Below are 22,786 nucleotides of genomic sequence, written 5' to 3' on the forward strand. Positions count from 1 at the left end.
GTAGAGTTTAGTGAAATGTTGTAGAGTTTAGAGTGAAATGATGTAGAGTTTAGTGAAATGATGTAGAGTTTAGTGAAATGTTGTAGAGTTTAGAGTGAAATGATGTAGAGTTTAGTGAAATGTTGTAGAGTTTAGAGTGAAATGATGTAGAGTTTAGTGAAATTAGATCAAGATCTGAGTACTTCTACTTTTACTCAAGTACAAGTGTAACAGTTGTGAATATGCAGTGGTGTTTATGTGTAAATCATTTAGTATAATCACACACATTCTGTGTTTTATATTTAATAATTCTGTATTCTTCATTTATTGAATGTTCAATACCTGACAAGGTCGGAGATCAGTGGGCGGAACCTCTGAAATGTAGTCCCTGTACTCAGAAGATTATTTTTGTGGGGACTTCACCCTTCATATTGTGTCCCTCACGTTTCCTCTTGCCTTGTTGTAAATGTTCCACGTGAGAGGAGTCACTGTGAGGGATAACAAATGTAATACTGATTTGTTATATTCTGTCAGATTGTCAGTGATTAAACGGATATCGTCTAAACCAGTGGTTCTCAACTGGTGGGTCGCGACCCAAAAGTGGGTCGCGGACCCGTTTCAAGTGGGTCGCGGATGTGTGAGTGAAGAAAAAAAAGTTGAAAAAAAAATTGCAATTATTTTTTTATTTTTTTTGGGAAAAAATGCAAACTTTTATTTTGAAGGACCGATTTTCTAACGCTGTGCATTCAGTAGGCGTTGGACTGGAAGTACCGGAGACCATAAATGGTTTTGAAAACTTCTGTCACGTAGTGATCATCTTCTCAATAAAACATCTCTGCTGATGTTTTTTCGAGTCTTCTGGCCAATCAGAATCAAGATTGTTGGCGGAAGTCCCCACGGAGAATAACTGAGGTAGAACTATTCTTTATACATCCATGGGTACAACTTCAGATAAAAATGAACACATAATGAAATATGACCCCCTGTTTGATGATTGACAGGTCACAGAACAATGGGAGCTATCTACCCTTACCCACAATTTAAAGTAAATCACACAGACTATCTCCTCTTTACTCTTCTCGCAGCAAGATGTCAGAACAAAGTGAAAAACAAACAATGGCATAAAATATTATTAATATGTCAGGTAGTAATAGATTTATTTATTTTCTTCTCAGAGTGTACCAGAATGCGTAGTTTATGTTATTATTTCTAAAAATCTCCTGGGGGAGAATCTCCCCAGACCCCCTGCTGGGGTTGGGTTTTCAGCATGTGTGCCTTTTTATATAGTTCAGCTTTGACTCCATCATCTCATTAAACCTTGTTTAAAAGCATACTTTAGTTCTGTGAAGGGATATATGCACTGTACTTCACTTTTATTAATATTGTATTCTGAAAAGCGTATATATTACAGCACGATTTTTTGTTGAATAGATTTGAGTGCTTCAAAATGTTGGGTCACGATGTATTGACCAAGTAAAAAGTGGGTCCCGAGGCCTGACCAGTTGAGAACCACTGGTCTAAACTGTATGCTGGCTCGGGTCTCATCCATGAACAACGCAAAACACAACGCAGAGCCCGCTTAACGACACCGGTTACACAAGATCTGAGTACTTCTACTTTTACTCAAGTACAATATATGAGTACTTCTACTTTTACTCAAGTACAAGATCTGAGTACTTATACTTTACTCAAGTACGAGATCTGAGTACTTCTTCCACCTCTGTTCATTGCTCAGGTGGAAATCACAGAAAAGACTTGAGGAGAAAACAGAGCTTGGACTACCATCTAGTGCAGTGGTTCTCAACTGGTTAGGCCTCGGGACCCACTTTTTACTTGGTCAATACATCGCGACCCAACATTTTGAAGCACTCAAATCTATTCAACAAAAAATCGTGCTGTAATATACGCTTTTTAGAATACAATATTAATAAAAGTGAAGTACAGTGCATATATCCCTTCACAGAACTAAAGTATGCTTTTAAAAAAGGTTTAATGAGATGATGGAATCAAAGCTGAACTATATAAAAAGGCACACACTAACCCAACCCCAGCAGGGGGGTCTGGGGGGATTCTCCCCCAGGAGATTTTTTGAAATACTAACATAAACTACGCATTCTGGTACACTCTGAGAAGAAAATAAATAAATCATACATATTAATAATATTTTATGCCATTGTTTGTTTTTCACTTAGTTCTGACAGCTTGCTGAGAGAAGAGTAAAGAGGAGATAGTCTGTGTGACTTACTTTAAATTGTGGGTAAGGGTAGATAGCTCCCATTGTTCTGTGACCTGTCAATCATCAAACCGGGGGTCATATTTCATTATGTGTTCATTTCTATCTGAAGTTGTACCCATGGATGTATAAAGAATAGTTCTACCGCTAAGTTATTTTCCGTGGGGACTTCCGGCAACAATCTTGATTCTGATTGGCCAGAAGACTCGAAAAAACATCAGCAGAGATGTTTTATTGAGAAGATGATCACTACGTGACAGAAGTTTTCAAAACCGTTTATGGTCTCCGGTACTTCCAGTCCAACGCCTACTGCATGCACAGCGTTAGAACATCGGTTCTTCAAAATAAAAGTTTGCCTTTTTTCCCAAAAAAAAAAAAAAAAATTCCAATTTTTTTTTTTCTTCACTCACACATCCGCGACCCACTTGAAACGGGTCCGCGACCCACTTTTGGGTCGCGACCCACCAGTTGAGAACCACTGATCTAGTGGACAAACAGAAAACTACACCCACACACTTGGAGCCCAACAGCAGACTGTGAATTACTGGAAATGGTCTGTGTTTCTGACAGACGTGGAAAATATATATAAAAGTACACACTCACACAAATACCTGTACTTTCTACTTCTTACTTTTTCTAAACAGGCTGGTTACTTTAGTTTTAATCTGTGTTTGGTGGCGTGATCATCATGATTTGAATGTCAGAGTTTTTTCAGACAGGATTTCATTCATTAGTTCATTTATTTTATGAGTTTGATGTTAGTTTCAATCTGCTGATGAAGGAGGTGCTACATGAACAGAGCTCAGAAACAAAGTGTGAGAATTTACCATATGCATTTTTTATTTACTTATATTACATTTTTATGGATTCTTTATCATTGTAATTGTATTGTTTTATCCATAACTCCATATATATCCATAACAAAGATTATTATTTTTATTACATTTCTATGGATTCTTTATACGTGGACACAGACCCTCGTCCCCCGTCAATAAACTGAATCCCCTCTCTGCTCAGCTGCTCATGCATTTCATTTTAAAGACATCACAGAATCAGAATCAGAAAACCTTTATTAGTCCCAGAGGGGAAATGTACATTTGTTCCAGCAGAAAAGAGTAAAAGACAGCTTAACGTTAACTAAGAAGCATGCATACAAATATTAAAGATACTTTTTTTTTTTTTTTTTTTTTTTAAATGGCACAATTTACAAAATACACATCCTGTAGCAGTTCTGAAGAGAACACATCTTAAAGGTTTCAACAATATCTGATCACATTTCATAAAGACTACATGCACACAAAGCTTTAGCAGAGTTTCAATGACACCAGGCAGAGCTCCTTTAGAAGAGTTACAAATCAACGGAAACATTTGATTGGATATTAAAGGTCTCCTATTATGCTATTTTTAGGCATATATTATGGGTCTCAGATATAAAAAAAAACATGTCTATTAGGGGTGGGGGAAATAATCGATACAGCATAGTATCGCGTTACTTTGGGCGGCGATATTGTATCGATACACGGATGCCAAGTATCGATATTTTATTATATAAACTGTAGCATATCCCTCCGAAAGATGGTCGTATATAAAACAGGAAGTTAAGACATGTATACAATTGCAATGAAAGTAACAGAAACAATGCCATCTCCTTTTCAGGTTCAAAGAACACACATTGGGTTATTTACATAAACTATTCATATTGTAAATACATTTTTTAACCTGGAAGGGAAGATGGACATGAATATGACCCATGTGATTTGCAATATATCGTATCGCAATACTTAGCATATCGTAGAATCACAATACTATCGTATCGTGGCTTAAGTATCGCGTGTAAGCCTGCCCACATTTTAGTAGTGTCGTCATGACGCAGCAAATCTGGATCAGCTCCGTTGTTCCCCCGTTTTTAGAGATGTGGGTACGGAGGAAAAGAGAGCGGGTTTTATTTTCTGACACTTTGTGAGTCTCCTGACACACCAGGGACACATATTTATGTATAAAAGACATCAAAAAGTGCATTTTGCATGATAGGAGACCTTTAAATGAACCCGGGGTGATGAACACAAAGAAGAACACATTTCTTCTTCTTGGCTTTTTCTGACTTTGTCCTCAAAGACTTTGAGAGCGTCTCCAAGAGAACCCAGTGCTTTGATCACAGGGAGAACGTCTCCCCCCCAAACGCAGGATTATGGGATGCCTGTGGACCATTTTGAGATGGACACGGGTCAACAGGTAACCCTCTGGGACCTGGAAGAGAAACAGGGAAATACTTTGGTTATAAAACCAGCAGTAGATTGTAGACGGGCTTCTTCAACTGATAGAGGAGAGTATTTGTTCTCACTGGATCAATACTCTCTGATCTGCTCTCACCTCTCTGTACTGTATATACAGACAGTGAAGTAACTAAGTATATATACTCATGTGCTGTACTAAAGTACCATTTTGATGTACTTGTGCTCTACCTGAGTATTTAAAGGCCTCTGGTTCAGAATCCCTGCTGGTTGAACCTGTTATCTGAACGTATTCATGTTTATGTTAGGCTGACCCCATCCTAGGTTAGTTTACTGTATAGCAGAGGTTCTTCTGAATGCAGTCCCTCATCAGAACCACCTTTATTAACAGGTACGTTTACACACACAAGGAAGTAGATTTAGTGTCTGGTGGTGCAAACATAAACAACATAAGAAAATAAGTTGCAATAGAAGGTCAAGAATATAAAGATAATAAAAATAAGTATTTTTAAGAAACTATTTACAATTAAAAAAAGAATAAGACAAGTATTTACACCAAATGTAAATGTAAATATACACAGAACCTTAAAAGCTACAACACTTAGCAGAATGAAAATATGACAATATATGTAAAACTACAGAGAGTTGTATTTTAAAGCAGGGCAGTTTCTAGCTGTTTGGGGGCCCCATGCAAGATGCTGTTTGGGGGCCCCATGCAAGATGCTGTTTGGGGGCCCTATGCAAGATGCTGTTTGGGGGTCCCTATGCAAGATGCTGTTTGGGGGCCCTATGCAAGATGCTGTTTGGGGGCCCCATGCAAGATGCTGTTTGGGGGCCCCATGCAAGATGCTGTTTGGGGGCCCCATGCAAGATGCTGTTTGGGGGCCCCATGCAAGATGCTGTTTGGGGGCCCCATGCAAGATGCTGTTTGGGGGCCCTATGCAAGATGCTGTTTTGGGAGCCCTATGCAAGATGCTGTTTGGGGGCCCCATGCAAGATGCTGTTTGGGGGCCCCATGCAAGCCGCTGTTTGGGGGCCCCATGCAAGATGCTGTTTGGGGGCCCCATGCAAGATGCTGTTTGGGGGCCCCATGCAAGATGCTGTTTGGGGGCCCCATGCAAGATGCTGTTTCGGGGCCCTATGCAAGATGCTGTTTGGGGGCCCTATGCAAGATGCTGTTTTGGGAGCCCTATGCAAGATGCTGTTTTGGGAGCCCTATGCAAGATGCTGTTTGGGGGCCCCATGCAAGATGCTGTTTGGGGGCCCTATGCAAGATGCTGTTTGGGGGCCCCATGCAAGATGCTGTTTGGGGGGCCCCATGCAAGATGCTGTTTGGGGGCCCCATGCAAGATGCTGTTTGGGGGCCCCATGCAAGATGCTGTTTGGGGGCCCCATGCAAGATGCTGTTTGGGGGCCCCATGCAAGATGCTGTTTGGGGGCCCTATGCAAGATGCTGTTTTGGGAGCCCTATGCAAGATGCTGTTTGGGGGCCCCATGCAAGATGCTGTTTGGGGGCCCCATGCAAGATGCTGTTTGGGGACCCCATGCAAGATGCTGTTTGGGGGCCCCATGCAAGATGCTGTTTTGGGGCCCCATGCAAGATGCTGTTTGGGGGCCCCATGCAAGATGCTGTTTGGGGGCCCCATGCAAGACGCTGTTTGGGGACCCCATGCAATATGCTGTTTGGGGGCCCCATGCAAGATGCTGTTTGGGGGCCCCATGCAAGATGCTGTTTGGGGGGCCCTATGCAAGATGCTGTTTGGGGACCCCATGCAAGATGCTGTTTGGGGGCCCCATGCAAGATGCTGTTTGGGGGCCCCATGCAAGATGCTGTTTGGGGGCCCCATGCAAGATGCTGTTTGGGGGCCCTATGCAAGATGCTGTTTGGGGGCCCCATGCAAGATGCTGTTTGGGGGCTCCATGCAAGATGCTGTTTGGGGGCCCCATGCAAGATGCTGTTTGGGGGCTCCATGCAAGATGCTGTTTGGGGGCCCTATGCAAGATGCTGTTTGGGGGCCCCATGCAAGATGCTGTTTGGGGGCCCCATGCAAGATGCTGTTTGGGGGCCCCATGCAAGATGCTGTTTGGGGGCCCTATGCAAGATGCTGTTTGGGGACCCCATGCAAGATGCTGTTTGGGGGCCCCATGCAAGATGCTGTTTGGGGGCTCTATGCAAGATGCTGTTTGGGGGCCCCATGCAAGATGCTGTTTGGGGGCCCTAGTTTTTACAGTTTTTTTAACTACAATGGGGGGATCCCGAAGCCTTTAAGATGATCTGTGGAGATGCATCAATCTGTTACACTTTAAGAGGAAAACAAGCTAATTTCACGAAAACCAAGCAATTGAAACTTAAAAATTATTATAAAAAGCCAAACAATAAGGCTCCTCTACCTCAATAAATGCAAGAGATGCAGCATTTTCTCAACAATGTATAATTGACATTGACACTCAGACGTCACTCATTGGCTGACAGCCCAACAATGATTTGGACTTTATTGATCCCCACAAACACAAGCCTCAGCTTTGCTATCATTGCAGATTAGTTGTGTTTATATCCTACATTTGATTCTTAAGCATATAATGCTTCACCGAACACAGGAGGGGGCTTGGCTGTCTACAAATAAAGACGGCTCATTTGAATTCTCCCCAAATATATTGAGGCTGAACCTGAACTTTCAGCTTTGGGCCCCCTAGTGGGCATCCGCACAGTCCGCCTATAGGAAGAAACGGCCCTGCTTTAAAGTGGAGGGCTGTGCAGACGTGTGCAAACATGGCATGAAATGAAAGAAGGATGGTTATATAAAGATCTTATTAAAGTAGTGTTTGGTCATGTTAGAGGATCAGCTGTATGAAGATTCAGGTGTGTGTTCAGGTGAGAAGAACACTGGATTCTGGAGTTATGAAACAGAGTTAGTAAAGTTCAACTCCAGCTCAACGAACACAAAGTACAATAACAGAACATCTAAAGACCAAAGCTAAATATTCAGATTACTGGGAACCTCTGAGTTCCTTGTCAATTTCCAATGGATTATTAACGAGTTAATAAGCAGGACCAGCCAATCACAGCAGAGCGTGAGACATTGATCACAGCAGATGAACTGATATATAATTACATAAAAAAAATGTTTTTTCAGGTTATGGTGACACATCTTTCTTCTTAAGAAAAGCTTTAAGTACAATTGATTGTTTTTGCTCATTTAATATTGAGGGCAGCCAACAGGAAGTCTCAGCTGCAGCCTTCTTTCATATTTTCCAAAATGCCTCCACGCTCCTCTTTACGTCTCAAACTCGCCCCGTAATAAATAAACTGTGAACAAATAAAACCTGAGTTTGCAGATTTGTCTTGAATCCCAGAAAACACTGACCAATAACTACATTTTATTCTGTAGTGAAACCTCAATAAATAAACTTCACACGGTGCGACCTCTCACCTTTCTGTGTGTCTTCACTTCCTGTCACCTGAGAGGAGAAGGAGAGAGAGAGAGAATAATGATGATGATAATAAAACATGAAGAGAAACAGACAGAATGATGAAGAGAGAAACAAGAGTATTGTTTTCCTCTGAGGTCATGCTCCATGAAAGAGTTTAGTATCTTGTTGAATGGAGGATATGGTTTCAGTACTCACAGGTCTTCTGGATCGTGGCTCTGATCGGCTCGTCATTGATCCTGTAGGGATGAACCCAATCCAACAGTTTTAGATCCAGTTTAAAATAAGTGTTTGTTCTTTGAGTCAGCTTCAGAGTCCTGATCTCATGCTTTACATCCCATCATATCTTCTCTGCAAACACTACGACTGACTGCCACAGCTCTCAGCTGCATTACAGGAAGTAACCAGTCATTAGAAACTAGAAACATCCCATAAAAAACAGACTACCTTTCCCACTCTTCTGTAAAATCCCATATGTCTGTTAGAGAGTTGATTACTAAAGTGTGGCTTTGCATGTTCAGCTGGCCTTCTATAGTTGATGGAAGAATGAGAGAGCCTGCAGTCAGTGGGTAACATCACTGATCTGTTGTGATTCCCCAGTGAGAGAAACACCTCCCTGTGTTTAATACAATACTGCTGAACCAGCAGAGACCCCTTACTGACCTGAGGGTCTCCAGTCTGCAGTCTGGACTCTCCAGGAGATCTCTCAGCAGCTCCACTCCTGAATCCTTCAGAGCGTTGTCACTCAGGTCCAGATCTCTCAGATGGATGTTGAACTTCAGAGCTGAGATCAGAGCAGAACAGCTGATCTCTGACAAACTGCAGTGTCTCAGTCTGAATAAAGAAAACATGATGGAAGTTTAGAAAACAAAGTTCCTGTTAGAAATAACTCCAGGTTTAATAATCTGTTCAGAGTTAAACAGGGTTTGAATTAGGGATGGGAATGATTCATCGAATATTCAAAATGATTCAGGTATTCGAATATGAGGTATGAATATTTGTATTGTAATTATTATTGTTTTTATGGGAGGGGTGCCTAAGTTGATTACATATTATCAAATGGATTAATTAAATGTTTACGACCGTGCCATTTTAAATGTCTAAAGAAAAATATCAATAAAAAAACCACGTGTAACGTTACCAGGGCTCAGCACAGAGGACGATGCTCTGACGTCATCACCCTCGCACATTTGTCATATGTTTACAAAAAACTATATATATATGTTAAAACCTTTCTCGTTCTTAATATAGACTATATTTAAGGTCGATATGTGTTGACTTTAATTTAAAATAGCAGATCTCTGTGACCGGATATAGTTTTTCGGCTTAGTGAACGTGTCTCTGCTCTGATCAGTGTGTGTGTGTGTGTGTGTGTGTGTGTGTGTGTGTGTGTGTGTGTGTGTGTGTGTCAAACCCCCCGACCCGTCCTGTAACACGGAGCCGTTTCCTAAACCATGCTAAATGTGTGTGTGTGCATAAAGTGAGTTATGATCACTGAATCTGGTGATGATGAAATAGTTTGCAGTGAGATTTACTCTCATACTTCTGGCTATACTCGTGCAGCCCTACAAATGAACTGAGATTTCAACACAAATGATCTTAAGCAAGTGTGCAGAGCGATGTTGATTTAAAATAGTAATTTGAAGGTTGGATATTTGTAAACCTTTTTTTGATTATATATTAATAATTTAATATATACCCCCGCACCTCCACACAGGGTTCCTGCAGGTTTCGCCTACTCAAATTTAAGACTTTTTAAGACCTTTTTAAGACCACTTTGAATAGAATTTAAGACCTATTTCACGGCAAGAAAGTATGAAGGAAAATTGCTATGAAAGAAGAAATACGTCCCATAATTACTTACAAAGTAAATGTAAAGGCATAACAGAACTGTGTTAGCGTGTTAGACAAAAAGTGTATGTGTCTGTGTGTGCTTGTGTGTGTGTGTTAGGGGTGTGCAATTAATCGTATTTTAAATCGCAATTACGATTTTGGCCTGCCACAATTACGAAATTATTTAGCTTTGCTCGGTTGTGACAGTGCACTACAACATATTTGATCTAATTAATTTTAGTCTAATTTATTTGTATTTATCATATTTATATATGTTTAGTAGCTTGTGGAAGTGCGCTCCAAAATATTTGTTGATCTTGTTTATTGGTATTTATTATTTTGATATTATTTATTTAAATGTATAATTTATTTAATTTATTTTTGTATTGGTTTTTCAGTTGAATTATACGTTCAGGGTAATCAACAGTTAAAAAGATACTGTTCAAATTATTATTTGTTTTAAAGTTCAATAAATGGATGTTTTCAAAGTCAATGAATAATCGTATTTAATAATCTTGATATCAATTATTGACCAAAATAATCGTGATTATGATTTTTGCCATAATCGAGCAGCCCTAGTGTGTGTGTGTGAGAGAGAGAGAGAGAGAGAGAGAGAGAGAGAGAGAGAGAGAGAGAGAGAGAGAGAGAGAGAAGAGCTATATTCAGAGCTCTGCTGCCTTGGCTACAATCTTTCATCGTTGCTGTTGTAGGATTGGTGTTTAGCTACGGTATTTAGCGTCTACGGCACCTCCGCTTTTAGGGTTGACATACACCCAAACGTCGCCCAGAGGTCCGCCGGTGTTGTTGCAGGAGCTGCTGCACTAGCTAACGCTACATTAGCATACGCTACTTTCTTTTGCAAAAGGTGCAGCGGGCTTCAAACACGTTCCCCTCCACTGGTTTCAACCAAGCACTAAATTCGATGTTTTCCAACCAAATACGGTTGAACTTACACTTCCCCATATTTATTTTTAAGTAGATTCTAAGATACATGAGTTTCTGACTGCCGCTAGCTGAAGCTTGCTAGGTTACTAGCTGGGTGTTCTCCAATAAGGGGCCGGGGGAAACAAAGTTAGTGATTACTGGTTCCATGTTGATTTATTTCAATACAAATTGTTGGGGGGAACTGAAAGGCTCTTACCGTACTGGTTACTTTGCAGCCCGGACATTTCCCCCAAAACACATTTAGACGCGATCTCAACACAGAAGTACCTTTCAAATCCGATCATTTTTAAGACCTTCTAAATCATATTTAAGACCTTTCTTATTTTTTTGGTCATATTTAAGACCTTTTTAAGGCCTTAAATTCAGATTATCAAAATTAAGACTTTTTAAGACCCCGCGGGAACCCTGTCCACAGAGAGCCCCCCCCCCCCACATATCAAACCCCAACTTAACCCCTGAACGTTACACCCTAACGGAGAGTCCTACCCAACAAACTAAAATGTATTTATTATTAAAAATATTTATATATTTGTTTTTACAGCATCTCCACTGACTCATGGAGCACAGAGTGAGTCTGTTATATCTCATCTTAGCTCTTAAGGTTGCCTTTCTGGTAGGTCAGGTACAACTGGCAAAAAAGGGGTGGAGCACCAAGATTGGTCCATAACCAAAGGTGAATAACTTCAATACGCAATCACATCCCATAGGCACACTGTGGTAGGCTATGTGGGAGGCATGGTTTCCCTTATTCTGCACTGTGACTGCAGAGCTGCTAGAAGTCCTTCTCTGGGGGATAGACCCATGCATTGGAGGAGAACATCATTTTACTAGATGTTATGTTTGCGTGATTATTCATAATGGATAGAAAGACATATGTTGGAGGAGAGTTAGCTTGTCTGTTTCTCTTGTGATCCTAATTTTCATATTTTTTAAAGTTTGCATTGCTCAAATTAACAATTGTGTGAAAATTAAAGGATAAAGAACAAAAAACAGACCAAGCCAGGCCAGCTGTTTTTCCCCATCTGTTTAATAAGTCAAGCTAACCAGCTGCTCATGGTAGCATAATGACATACAGATGTGATGATATACCAGCCATTAGTCTACAAACTAAAAAAACATCACGTAAAAAACATTAAAATAAAAAACAGACTACCTTTCCCACTCTTCTGTAAAACCCCATATGTCTGATAGAGAGTTGATTACTAAAGTGTGGCTTTGCATTTCCAGTTGGCCTTCTATAGTTGATGGAAGAATGAAAGAGCCTGCAGTCAGTGGATAACATCACTGATCTGTTGTGATTCCCCAGTGAGAGAAACACCTCCCTGTGTTTAATACAATACTGCTGAACCAGCAGAGACCCCTTACTGACCTGAGGGTCTCCAGTCTGCAGTCTGGACTCTCCAGGAGATCTCTCAGCAGCTCCACTCCTGAATCCTGCAGAGCGTTGAGACTCAGGTCCAGAACTCTCAGATGGATGTTGGACTTCAGAGCTGAGGCCAGAGCAGAACAGCTGATCTCTGACAAACTGCAGCGTCTCAGTCTGAATAAAGAAAACATGATGTAAGTTTAGAAAACAAAGTTCCTGTTAGAAATAACTCCAGGTTTAATAATCTGATCAGAGTTAAACAGGGTTTGAATTAGGGATGGGAATGATTCATCGAATATTCAAAATGATTCAGGTATTGGAATATGAGGTATGAATATTTGTATTGTAATTATTATTGTTTTAATGGCAGGGGTGCCTAAGTTGATTACATATTATCAAATGGATTAATTAAATGTATACGACCGTGCCATTTTAAATGTCTTAATAAAAATATCAACAAAAAAACACGTGTAACGTTACCAGGGCTCAGCACAGAGGACGATGCTCTGACGTCATCACCCTCGCACATTTGTCACATGTTTACAAAAAACTATATATATATATATATTAAAACTTTTCTCGTTCTTAATATAGACTATATTTAAGGTCGATATGTGTTGACTTTAATTTAAAATAGCAGATCTCTGTGACCGGATATATGAAATTATTCAGGTATTGGAATACGAGTTGTGAATATTTGTATTGTAATTATTATTGTTTTTATGGGAGGGGTGCCTAAGTTGATTACATATTATCAAATGGATTAATTACAACAGCAGCACAGCTGATCTCTGACAAACTGCAGCACTCTTTAACTTTGATCAGATGTTTAACAGCTCCTTCATCTCCCTCACAGCTCATCAGTACTGACAGCATCTCCACTGACTCATGGAGCACAGACTGAGTCTGTGGAAGCTCAAACACTCTCCCTCACACATTCACCTTCTCTTTGTTATTCTGATCAATATTCACTCATTAGCAACAGTGGACAAAATAACAATAATATTGTATTTGTTCAAATTCAGTAAATCATAAACACAACGCAGTATGAACTGCAGTCAGTGAACTGACCTGAGAGCCTCCAGTCTGCAGTTTGGACTCTTTAGTCCAGAACTCAGCAGCTCCACTCCTGAATCCTTCAGATCGTTGTGACTCAGGTCCAGATCTCTCAGATGAGAGGGCTCAGACTTCAGAGCTGAGGCCACGACTTCACATTCAGTCTCTGAGAGTCCACAGCCACTAAGTCTATAATAACATATATATTACAACATGTGTTAAAAAGAGGAAACATTATATTAAACTCAAGCATTTGATGAAAACATATTTGACATTTGCTGTTAGTCCATTTAATATGATATATTTAAGCAATAGCTCACGACAGGCCGTGGTATATGCTCATTATATCACAGCTAAGGGGCGTGGTTCGGCCCGACGCGAAGCGGAGGGTCGACAACCCCCTTAGCTGTGATATAATGAGCATATACCACGGCCTGTCGTGAGCTATTGCTTTTATAAAACGGTTACCAAGTGTGGCAATATGAAAGAAAAATACACACTCTAATTTAAATAGTTTTTATTAGTAAATAATGATGTTCAAAATAAAATAGTCCCTCCGTTGCCTTCTGCACGAAACATAGTGCGAGGTGGTTGCTATGCAACAACACTAACAACAGCTAGCGAACATATTAGACAGAGAGCGTTGATCCATTATTTGGCTATTTATTTACATTAATGTGTATGTTGCCGTTTATTGTGCACCCACTGAAAAACTGTCCAGCATCAGTAGCATGGCTTACGTGGTTACTTGTATAGGCTGAGGTTGTTCTAGGCTGTTGCTTGGCGTGGCGAGAATATTGCTCCACTTTCTCCGGTCCCCGAGATTGGGCTTCCAGTAGCTCTGGAGAGAGCTTTCGCACCTGTGGCCACTAACGGTCATAATTTCTCTGCTTTGTTTCAAGACCCGCATCAGAAAGCTTTTGAATGGTGATACTTTTCCAGTTGGTCTACCTGCTCTTCACGTAGCTCTACATATCGTCGTTTAGGTGCTTTTTGTTCTGGAGATAGGCACTCCTCAATCCACTCCTCCATAGTAAGACCCCCCCCCCCCCCCCCCCCCCCCGGAGGTCGAAGTTAATCTTAAATGTTTTTGCGGACCTTTTTGATTACAGATTTGAAAACATCGTTGCTCGCTTTAAAAGTAGCACAATTCATTATGTCAAACCTTGGAAAGTATCTAAATATCCCTGCCCTAATGCCAAAGGAACTGCACACTGAATATGTTTTTGCCGTTTGATGTCTATGTCTGGACCGTTGCGTAAAAAGGAGGGTTTCTGCCCCGTTACTTCTCCGCTGCTTTCTTGTTCCAGTTTGCCAACTGTATACTGTTTATCTCAGACGCGGAGGGATACTGAGTTGTTGTGAAAAGTAACTTACAATTCTACCCGTGGTATACGCTCAGTATACCACGGGTAAGAACCAATCAGATTGCTTGATTTTACTTGTCCGTTTTATAAAATATATATAATATATAATAATATATGATAATAGAGTGTAATGTGTTGTCAGTGTGATCTGGTCACATGTCTGTGCTCCTCCTGTCACTGACTGTTACCATAGAAACAGAAATTAAATAAATCACAATATTAGAGATGTCCATATTTCAATGTGGATGTGAATGATGGATGGAGGATGTTTTGGCTTCTCTGAGCATCTGAACATTTATTGTAGAAACAAACACAATTAACAAACCAATAAAGTTTCAATATTTTCAACTGAATACCATCAGATGTTCCCAGTATATCAGCATTAAGACTTAACTCTGTTATTGGTGGGAAATGTTTTATTTTAAACTCTAATACATTGTGATAGAAACGTGTGTTTAATGATAAAGAAACTACTAGAAAGTAATAAGTGCTTTCTCTGATAACTGTAAGTCCTGCTGTGTGGTGTGATCACATGCTGAGAAACCTCTCAAGTCCTTCATGTGTTTGACATGTCTCCTCCATCACTCAATATGAAGAGAGGAACGGTTCAATTTAACTATTATTATAAATAAATAGAAGAACAGTGTTGGTTTATTTTGCTCTCAGTATTTAAACAGCAGAAATGTCATCGTGTTCATTTGAATAATTAAACTTCTGATCCACATTAGTTTATAAAGTTAATCACATCTGGACTTACTGTGCCTTCCGGCAGTTCCTCACAGCTGGAATCAGTCTCCGTCGTCCCTCCCGTGATGTGTTGTACTTCCTCAGGTCCAACTCATCCAGAACCTCCTCTGACATCTGCAGCATGTCGGCCAGAGCAGAGCAGTGGATCTCAGAGAGTTCCTTCTCTGATCTGTTCTCTGACTTCAGGAACTCTGTGATCTCCTGATGTACTGAGTGGTCCTTCATCTCTGTCAGACAGTGGAAGATGTTGATGCTCCTTTCAGGAGAGATATCATAACTGCTCATCCTCTTCAGGTTGTTGATGGCTCTTTGGATGGTTTCTGGTCTGTTGTCTTTGTGACCCAGCAGGCCTCCTAAGAGTCTCTTGATGATTTTTGGACGGTTGTCTGTGCGACCCAGCAGGCCTCCTAAGAGTCTCTGGTTGGACTCCAGAGAGAGGCCGTGGAGAAAGCGGACAAACAGGTCCAGGTGGCCATTTTCACTTCTGAGGGATTTCTCCATGGCTCCCTTCAGGAAGACATCCAGGGATGGGTATTTCTGATCACTGCTGTTGCTATGGTCTCTCTTCAGGAAGTCCTCCAGTACCTCTGTGTCTCTGTTGGTGTAACAGTGGAACATGTAGACTGCAGCCAGAAACTCCTGAATGCTCAGATGAACAAAGCAGTAGACTGTTTTCTTGAAGATCACTCTCTCTCTTTTGAAGATCTCTGTACAAACTCCTGAGTGCACCAAGGCCTCGGTGACATCAAGACCACAGCGCTCGAGGTCTTCTTGGTAGAACATGATGTCTCCTTTCTCCAGATGTTCAAACGCCAGCCTCCCCAGCTTCAGAAGAACCTCCCTGTCAGCCTCCGTCAGCTGCTGTGGACTCGTCTCATGTCCCTCTTCATACTTCTGCTTCTTCCTCTTGGTCTGGACCAGCAGGAAGTGTGAGTACATGTCAGTGAGGGTCTGGGGCAGCTCTCCTCTCTGGTCTGTAGTCAACATGTGGTCCAGAACTGCAGCAGTGATCCAGCAGAAGACTGGGATCAGACACATGATGTGGAGGCTCCTGGAGCTCTTGATGTGAGAGATGATTCTGCTGGACAGGTCTTCATCACTCGATCTCCTCCTGAAGTACTCCTCCTTCTGGGCGTCAGTGAAGCCTCGTACTTCTGTTACCCTGTCCACACACTCAGGAGGGATCTGATTGGCCGCTGCAGGTCTGGAAGTTATCCAGATGAGAGCCGAGGGAAGCAGTTTCCCCCTGATGAGGTTTGTCAGCAGCACGTTGACTGAGGACTTCTGAGAGACATCAGACACAACCTCATTGTTTCTGAAGTCCAGAGAAAGTCTGCTTTCATCCAGGCCGTCAAAGATGAGCAGCACTTTACAGACAGCCAGCTGCTCTGCTGTGACCTTCTGTAAGGTTGGATGGAAAACATGGAGCAGCCTGAAAAGACTGTACTGCTCACCTTTGATCAGGTTCAGCTCCCTGAAGGAGAGCGGGATCACCAGACTGACATCTTGGTTTTCCAAACCCTCGGCCCAGTCCAGAGTGAACTTCTGCACTGAGAAGGTTTTTCCAACTCCAGCGACTCCGTTGGTCAGGACCGCTCTGATGAGAGTCTGTTGGTCAGGTGAGGCTTTAAAGATGTCCTGGCACTTGATTGGAGTGTCATGGAGGGTCTTCTTCTTGGAAGCTGTCTCCAGCTGCCTCACCTCATGTTGGGTATTAACCTCTTCACTCTGGCCTTGTGTGATGTAGAGCTCAGTGAAGATGCTGTTGAGGAGGGTTTCACTTTCATCAGTTCCTTCCGTCACACGTTCACATCTCCTCCTCAGACTGAGCCTATGTTCATCTAAAACCTCCTGCAGACCACGTTCTGCTGGAAGAGAAGGAAACAGGAGAGAATCAGGAAAATGCTCTGAGAATCTAATTAAAAAACAGAGTTTAAATGTTTTATAAAACACCTTAATGTCTATGCTCTACAACAGTATACCTAATCAAAACCAAATGAACCAGGAAGAGGAATAAAGCTCTGCATGAGTTCGGCCTCTTACCTCGTACAGTTCTGGTCTGACTGGCTGGACTTCTCCTCTTCGCTCTGTGGAGATGAACACATCCTTTATAGCACTTTACATTAGTGGAGTTGATTCTCACCAATGGGCAGAGCGTCACTTTACACTCAAGATGAAATGTTTCACGCTGCACGAATACGCAGGTGACATGAATTTCACATCTTCACTTCCTGTGTGTTGCCAGGCACAGATCTGGGTTTTGCATTGACTCTACATGTAATCTCACAAAACTCTGTTATATATATATGTTTTTGTTGCCTGTCCTTGTTTGTCTACCCTCCCTCATACTGTAAAGCGTCTTTGAATTCCAGAAAAGCGCTTTATATATATAATTTATTATTATTATATCTGCTAATGCTAAACACAACCAGCTCACCAGGTTATCACTATTATTAATAAACATCTTAATAATACATATCACAAACATGCCCAAGTAGTGAATAATGTTTTAGACGATATATTTAGTTTTTAGTGAGTATTTATCAATATTTGTGCCATTTAAAACCATGTTATGCCACAGATACAATGATACTATGATTGCATATTGAAATATCCTTAATATATTAGGTTGTATGAAAACTGAATCCTCTTCAGGTCAGTTACAGCAGAAACTCTTACTTTGTGTCTGAGGGTCCAGGTTCATTTCTGAAGTCTTGAAGCCAGCCTTTACTGAAGTTTAGAGGTTGGCCTCTAGACCGGTCACTCTTCAGAGACAGACAGCTGAAGACTGAAGGTGTGTCCTCTTCCTCATCTTTTAAATCACTCATCTTCTCCAGTCTGACACACACACACACACACACACACACACACACACACACACACACACACACACACACACACACACACACACACACACACACACACACACACACACACACACACACACACACACACACACACACACACACACACACACACACACACACACACAACACACACACACACACACACCCCCAACCACACACACACACACACCACCACCCACCATTTTGACTGCGATGTCACATGTTATGTAATTTATTATTAGTATTATATCTGCTAGGGTGGGAATCACCAGGCTCCCCACGATACGATACTATCGCAACACTACACTCACAACTTCAAATGAAAGCGTTTAGTTTATTTAATAAAAGAGCACATGTTCAATGTGAAAAGTGACAGTAGACATAGATTAGTTGCAATTTGGCGCTACAAATATATGTAAAAAGACAATGGAAGGGGAAACACTGCTAAGTATTGCGATACAATATATTGCAATATTGCAAATCACATGGGTCATATCCATGTCCGTCTTCCCTTCCTGGTTAAAAAATGTATTTGCAATATGAATAGTTTATGTAAATAACCCAATTTGTGTTCTTTGAACCTGAAAAGGAGATGGCATTGTTTTTGTTACTTTCATTGCAATTGTATACATGTCAGTGTTTCCCCTATATACAAATAGCGGCGGCGCAACGCCAGCCAGGTACCCAAATATTTTTATTTTAATTAAAATAGTAATAAGTGGCGACCCTTTTTCATTTTTGATTGTTTGTTATTTGGATTTGTAGTATTTGTGTTACTGTATGTTCAATAAAGGTGTATTTTTGCTAAATCTTGAGACATTGCCACTGTATGTACTAGGCAGGGCTGATTTTTGGCATAGGCGGTCGCCAGATCTGGGGGGCGCTGCGCTGGCAGCTCTGGGAGGGGAAAAAACATTTTTGACCGTTGGTGCTCATCCTAATTTTTGGCCTTGATGTAACAACATCATAATTAAGTAATTGTAACACCCTTTTCACCCCGGTTACACGTTTCATTTGCCCTGTACGATGGGCGCTGTAAGTGATGAAAGTGGGGGATGTTAGCTTATCAGGCGCCCGCAGCTCACAGCCAAAGTGCGAGCATGGGAGCGAGAGAGGGAGAGAGAGAGACAAATTATGTAAACACATATATCCAAGGCACTCCTTTATAATTATTAGGATAAATAAAAACAGGTTTGAAATCATTCCAATGTATACTATAGGACAGTAAACCAAAAATATCGTTTAAAGTTGGAGAGATACAAAAATATGCATAAATAAATAAATAAATAAATGTTAAAGGTAGGGTAGGTAAGTTTGAGAAACCGGCTCGAGATCGCTAGAATTTGAAAATACACAACCGGAGAAAATCTGCCACTTCCTTATAGAGCCCCTCCTCCAACACACACGAACGCGTACATGACCAATGAGGGCACGAGATAAGCTTGTGCACAGATGGAAGGCTGACAGGCAGGTAGGCCATCCAGTTATTTTAGCCGGGCCGGCTAAAATGATTGGTCGTGCTTTTTACAGTATTACGGCTTCCACAGATGACATTTTTTAATGGATTTTTTGTCAAAGCACTTAAGATATTCATTGCTATCGGGATGTTAAGAGCATTCCATGGAATATAACAAAAAGTGTATCTCGAGCCGGTTTCTCAAACTTACCTACCCCACCTTTAAGGTAAAATAAGATATAAATGAACAACAAAAATAAAATAAGTTACATTTATTTGTTATTGGCTATGGTAGGTTATTGGTTATGTTCACATACTTATTTGATTATTAAAATGTAAACCGATCTTTTTCAGATGGGTGTTTAGAGTTGTACAGTACCCCCTAGATCAGGTCTCTAGTAATTGTGTGCTCAAAGTGCACCAGATTGAAGCATTTTACTTTAAAATGTTCAAAAAAATCTTCCTGGGGGGGTATACCCCAGGACCCCCCTAGAGGATGTGATGTCCACACCCCAATTCAAACATGTTCATACAATACTGAATACATTTGAAGCCATTTTGACGTATATTACCTATGTCAATAGGTTTCTGTTTTTGTAGTGTATTTGTCTTTTGTAGAGATTTTTCATTTATTTTTTATATATAAAATCTCGCCTAGGGCAGCAAATTGGCTAGAACCGGCCCTGGTACTAGGCCTCAAGAGCCTTTCTTGTGCTGGCAGACACATAGAAACAAATTGGCGGGGCGCACTTTGCACGCACCCACACTAAAATATTCCCCGCGCTCCGCGCTCACATTATGCTGGGCCCACGTGCCTTAGCACCGCTGCTATGACTCCATAGGGGAAACACTGCATGTCTTAACGTAACTTCCTGTTTTATATACGACCATCTTTTGGAGGGATATGCTACAGTTTATATTAAAAGAAAAAGACTTGGCATCCGTGTATTGATACAATATCGCCACGCAAAGTATCGCGATACTATGCTGTATCGATTATTTCCCCCACCCCTAATATCTGCTAATGCTAAACACAACCAGCTCACCAGGTTATCACTATTATTAATAAACATCTTAATAATACATAAACATGCCCAAGTAGTGAATAATGTTTTAGACGATATATTTAGTTTTTAGTGAGTATTTATCAATATTTGTGCCATTTAAAACCATTTTATGCCACAGATACAATGATACTATGATTGCATATTGAAATATCCTTAATATATCAGGTTGTATGGAAACTGAATCCTCTTCAGGTCAGTTTACAGCAGAAACTCTTACTTTGTGTCTGAGGGTCCAGGTTCATCTCTGAAGTTTAGATGTTGGCCTCTAGACCGGTCACTCTTCAGAGACAGACAGCTGGAGACTGAAGGTGTGTCCTCTTCCTCATCTTTCAAATCACTCATCTTCTCCAGTCTGAGAGAGACACACACACACACACACACACACACACACATACGTGTTTATAGGATATATCAGGACGTGTGAAAAAAACGTGACAAATTGGGACATGCCTTTCCAAAGGTCCTAGGGACCTGGGAATCAAAGTATTTCATATCCATGCTTCCTGGAAGACATCCATCTATTGAGATTTTGTCTAATGCTATATTTTGCGGAAACCTGATTTTAATACTACTTCTGAGGACATGAACAGGTTTATGTGACTTATGAGCCCCTTAGCAACACACACTGATATTTCATGTTTATATGAATTGTGACCCCATAGATACACACTACATTTTCAAGTTTAAGGGACTTATGGAGACCCAGTAATACACAAAATAGAGTCTGTATTTGCAACTATGCCTTTATTACTTATGATTGAAATATCTGCATAAGAAGGATCGGTGTACATTAAAAAACTAAAACTTCAACATTAAATAATTACTCATGTTCGCCAGTCAGGTAACCTCTGACACAAAAAGTCTATTCATATTAACTTGTTGATACAACATATTAAAACTGAGCAGTCCAGAAACATAAAAAAGCTAAGTTAAAAAGGTATATAGCATTTAATTGTGGTCAGTTTACTCTTAAAGTCTTAATATTTTTCAAGTTACAAATTCTCTAATAAACGTTTATGTGAAAAAAAGGATGAAACACTTTATTTGTTTCTACATTTAATGAATTGCTGGCAAAATATATAAATTGAAGTATAAACCAGAATAGGAGCAAATATGAAATTAAAAGAGGGTGCCCTCATGACTATTCCTTTACCTAACAATAAGGATATTGTATATAAGGATATACTCTATAAGCACCTTGAGATGACGTTGTCTTTAAAGTGTGCTATATAAATCAAATGTATTCTATTATGCTTGATTCATGTTGCATAAAGATGGAACCATGGTGACAGGCGCTGCCTTTGATTAAATAATTCTTAGTCAACTAAAAGTCACAGGATTATGTCAACTTTCCAAAATGTAGTGCTTTTTAACTAAAAAACATGTCTGTGAGTATTATTGTTGCCAGAGTTGGGTTCATCATTTGCCTGTTATGAGAAAGACTAATAGCAACAACTTAAAAACATTGTTTGTCGACTTAGAACCTAACAACCAATTATTTGGTCATATCAATTGTAAAATAACCATTTTTTACACCCAGAATAGACCACCCACAACCCAGAAACTTTAGCCCCTATCCTCCATTGTGTGAGGCAGTGAAGTAGATATGGCATGTTTGAAAGTTATGAGCAACTTTCTCTTTAGTGTTTTTCTTGTAAAAAGCACGGAATTAACTTTTTATTAAAACTTCCAGCTTCTACGAAACATGACAAGTGTACACTATGTTTAGTTAACCAGTCTAAATAACTTACAACGTTTAATATAGTTTACCAAAGTTACCATAAATGAGGCATGTTACAAGTAGCCCCCACTCCAAATAATTTCTTAATAGTTGAAAGACCACATCAAACAACTTGTGGGCAAGAACAAATCAATGGTGAAAACTTGGGAAATAATGATGGAAGTAACAATCTTTTGAAGTACTAGTTATATTATTTGTTGAGACAGAACATAGTATTAACCTATCATCTCAAACCTTATTTATGAAAGAAATGATGGCATAACTGTAAATAATCGTCAAAAACACATTTTCTGTTGGCTGAAAGTGACCACGAGAGGGGGGTTGGAAAACACATTAAATCCCTCATGGATACATGTCAACATATTAACATTTGGCAGCTACAGTCAAGCTTATGTGACATGCTTGTACAAGAACAAAACTAATTAAATAATTCAAGGAAAACAAGATAATATCAAAACCAAGCCAAGTACACACATTAACACAAGAGGTC

The 22,786-nt window shown here is 40.4% G+C and overlaps 1 protein-coding gene across 1 annotated transcript in view; it reads right to left on the reverse strand.

The window, feature by feature from the left end:
* Nucleotides 1-3,264: 3,264 nt before the first annotated feature.
* LOC117490690 (protein NLRC3-like) overlaps nt 3,265-22,786 on the reverse strand; it is a 28,426-nt gene continuing 8,904 nt past the window's right edge. The window contains exons 2-10 of the mRNA XM_034140469.1: nt 20,773-20,907; nt 17,866-18,024; nt 17,230-17,273; nt 15,197-17,054; nt 13,088-13,261; nt 12,020-12,190; nt 8,071-8,111; nt 7,875-7,902; nt 3,265-4,459 (exon numbers count right to left, since the gene is read on the reverse strand). Of these exons, the coding sequence (XP_033996360.1) occupies nt 7,889-7,902; nt 8,071-8,111; nt 12,020-12,190; nt 13,088-13,261; nt 15,197-17,054; nt 17,230-17,273; nt 17,866-18,024; nt 20,773-20,897 (2,586 nt within the window). The 5' untranslated portion in view covers nt 20,898-20,907 and the 3' untranslated portion in view covers nt 3,265-4,459; nt 7,875-7,888. The remainder of the gene's footprint in view (nt 4,460-7,874; nt 7,903-8,070; nt 8,112-12,019; nt 12,191-13,087; nt 13,262-15,196; nt 17,055-17,229; nt 17,274-17,865; nt 18,025-20,772; nt 20,908-22,786) is intronic.

The sequence above is a fragment of the Trematomus bernacchii genome, unplaced genomic scaffold (genome assembly GCF_902827165.1).
Source record: "Trematomus bernacchii unplaced genomic scaffold, fTreBer1.1, whole genome shotgun sequence".
In the NCBI taxonomy this organism is placed as follows: domain Eukaryota; kingdom Metazoa; phylum Chordata; class Actinopteri; order Perciformes; family Nototheniidae; genus Trematomus; species Trematomus bernacchii.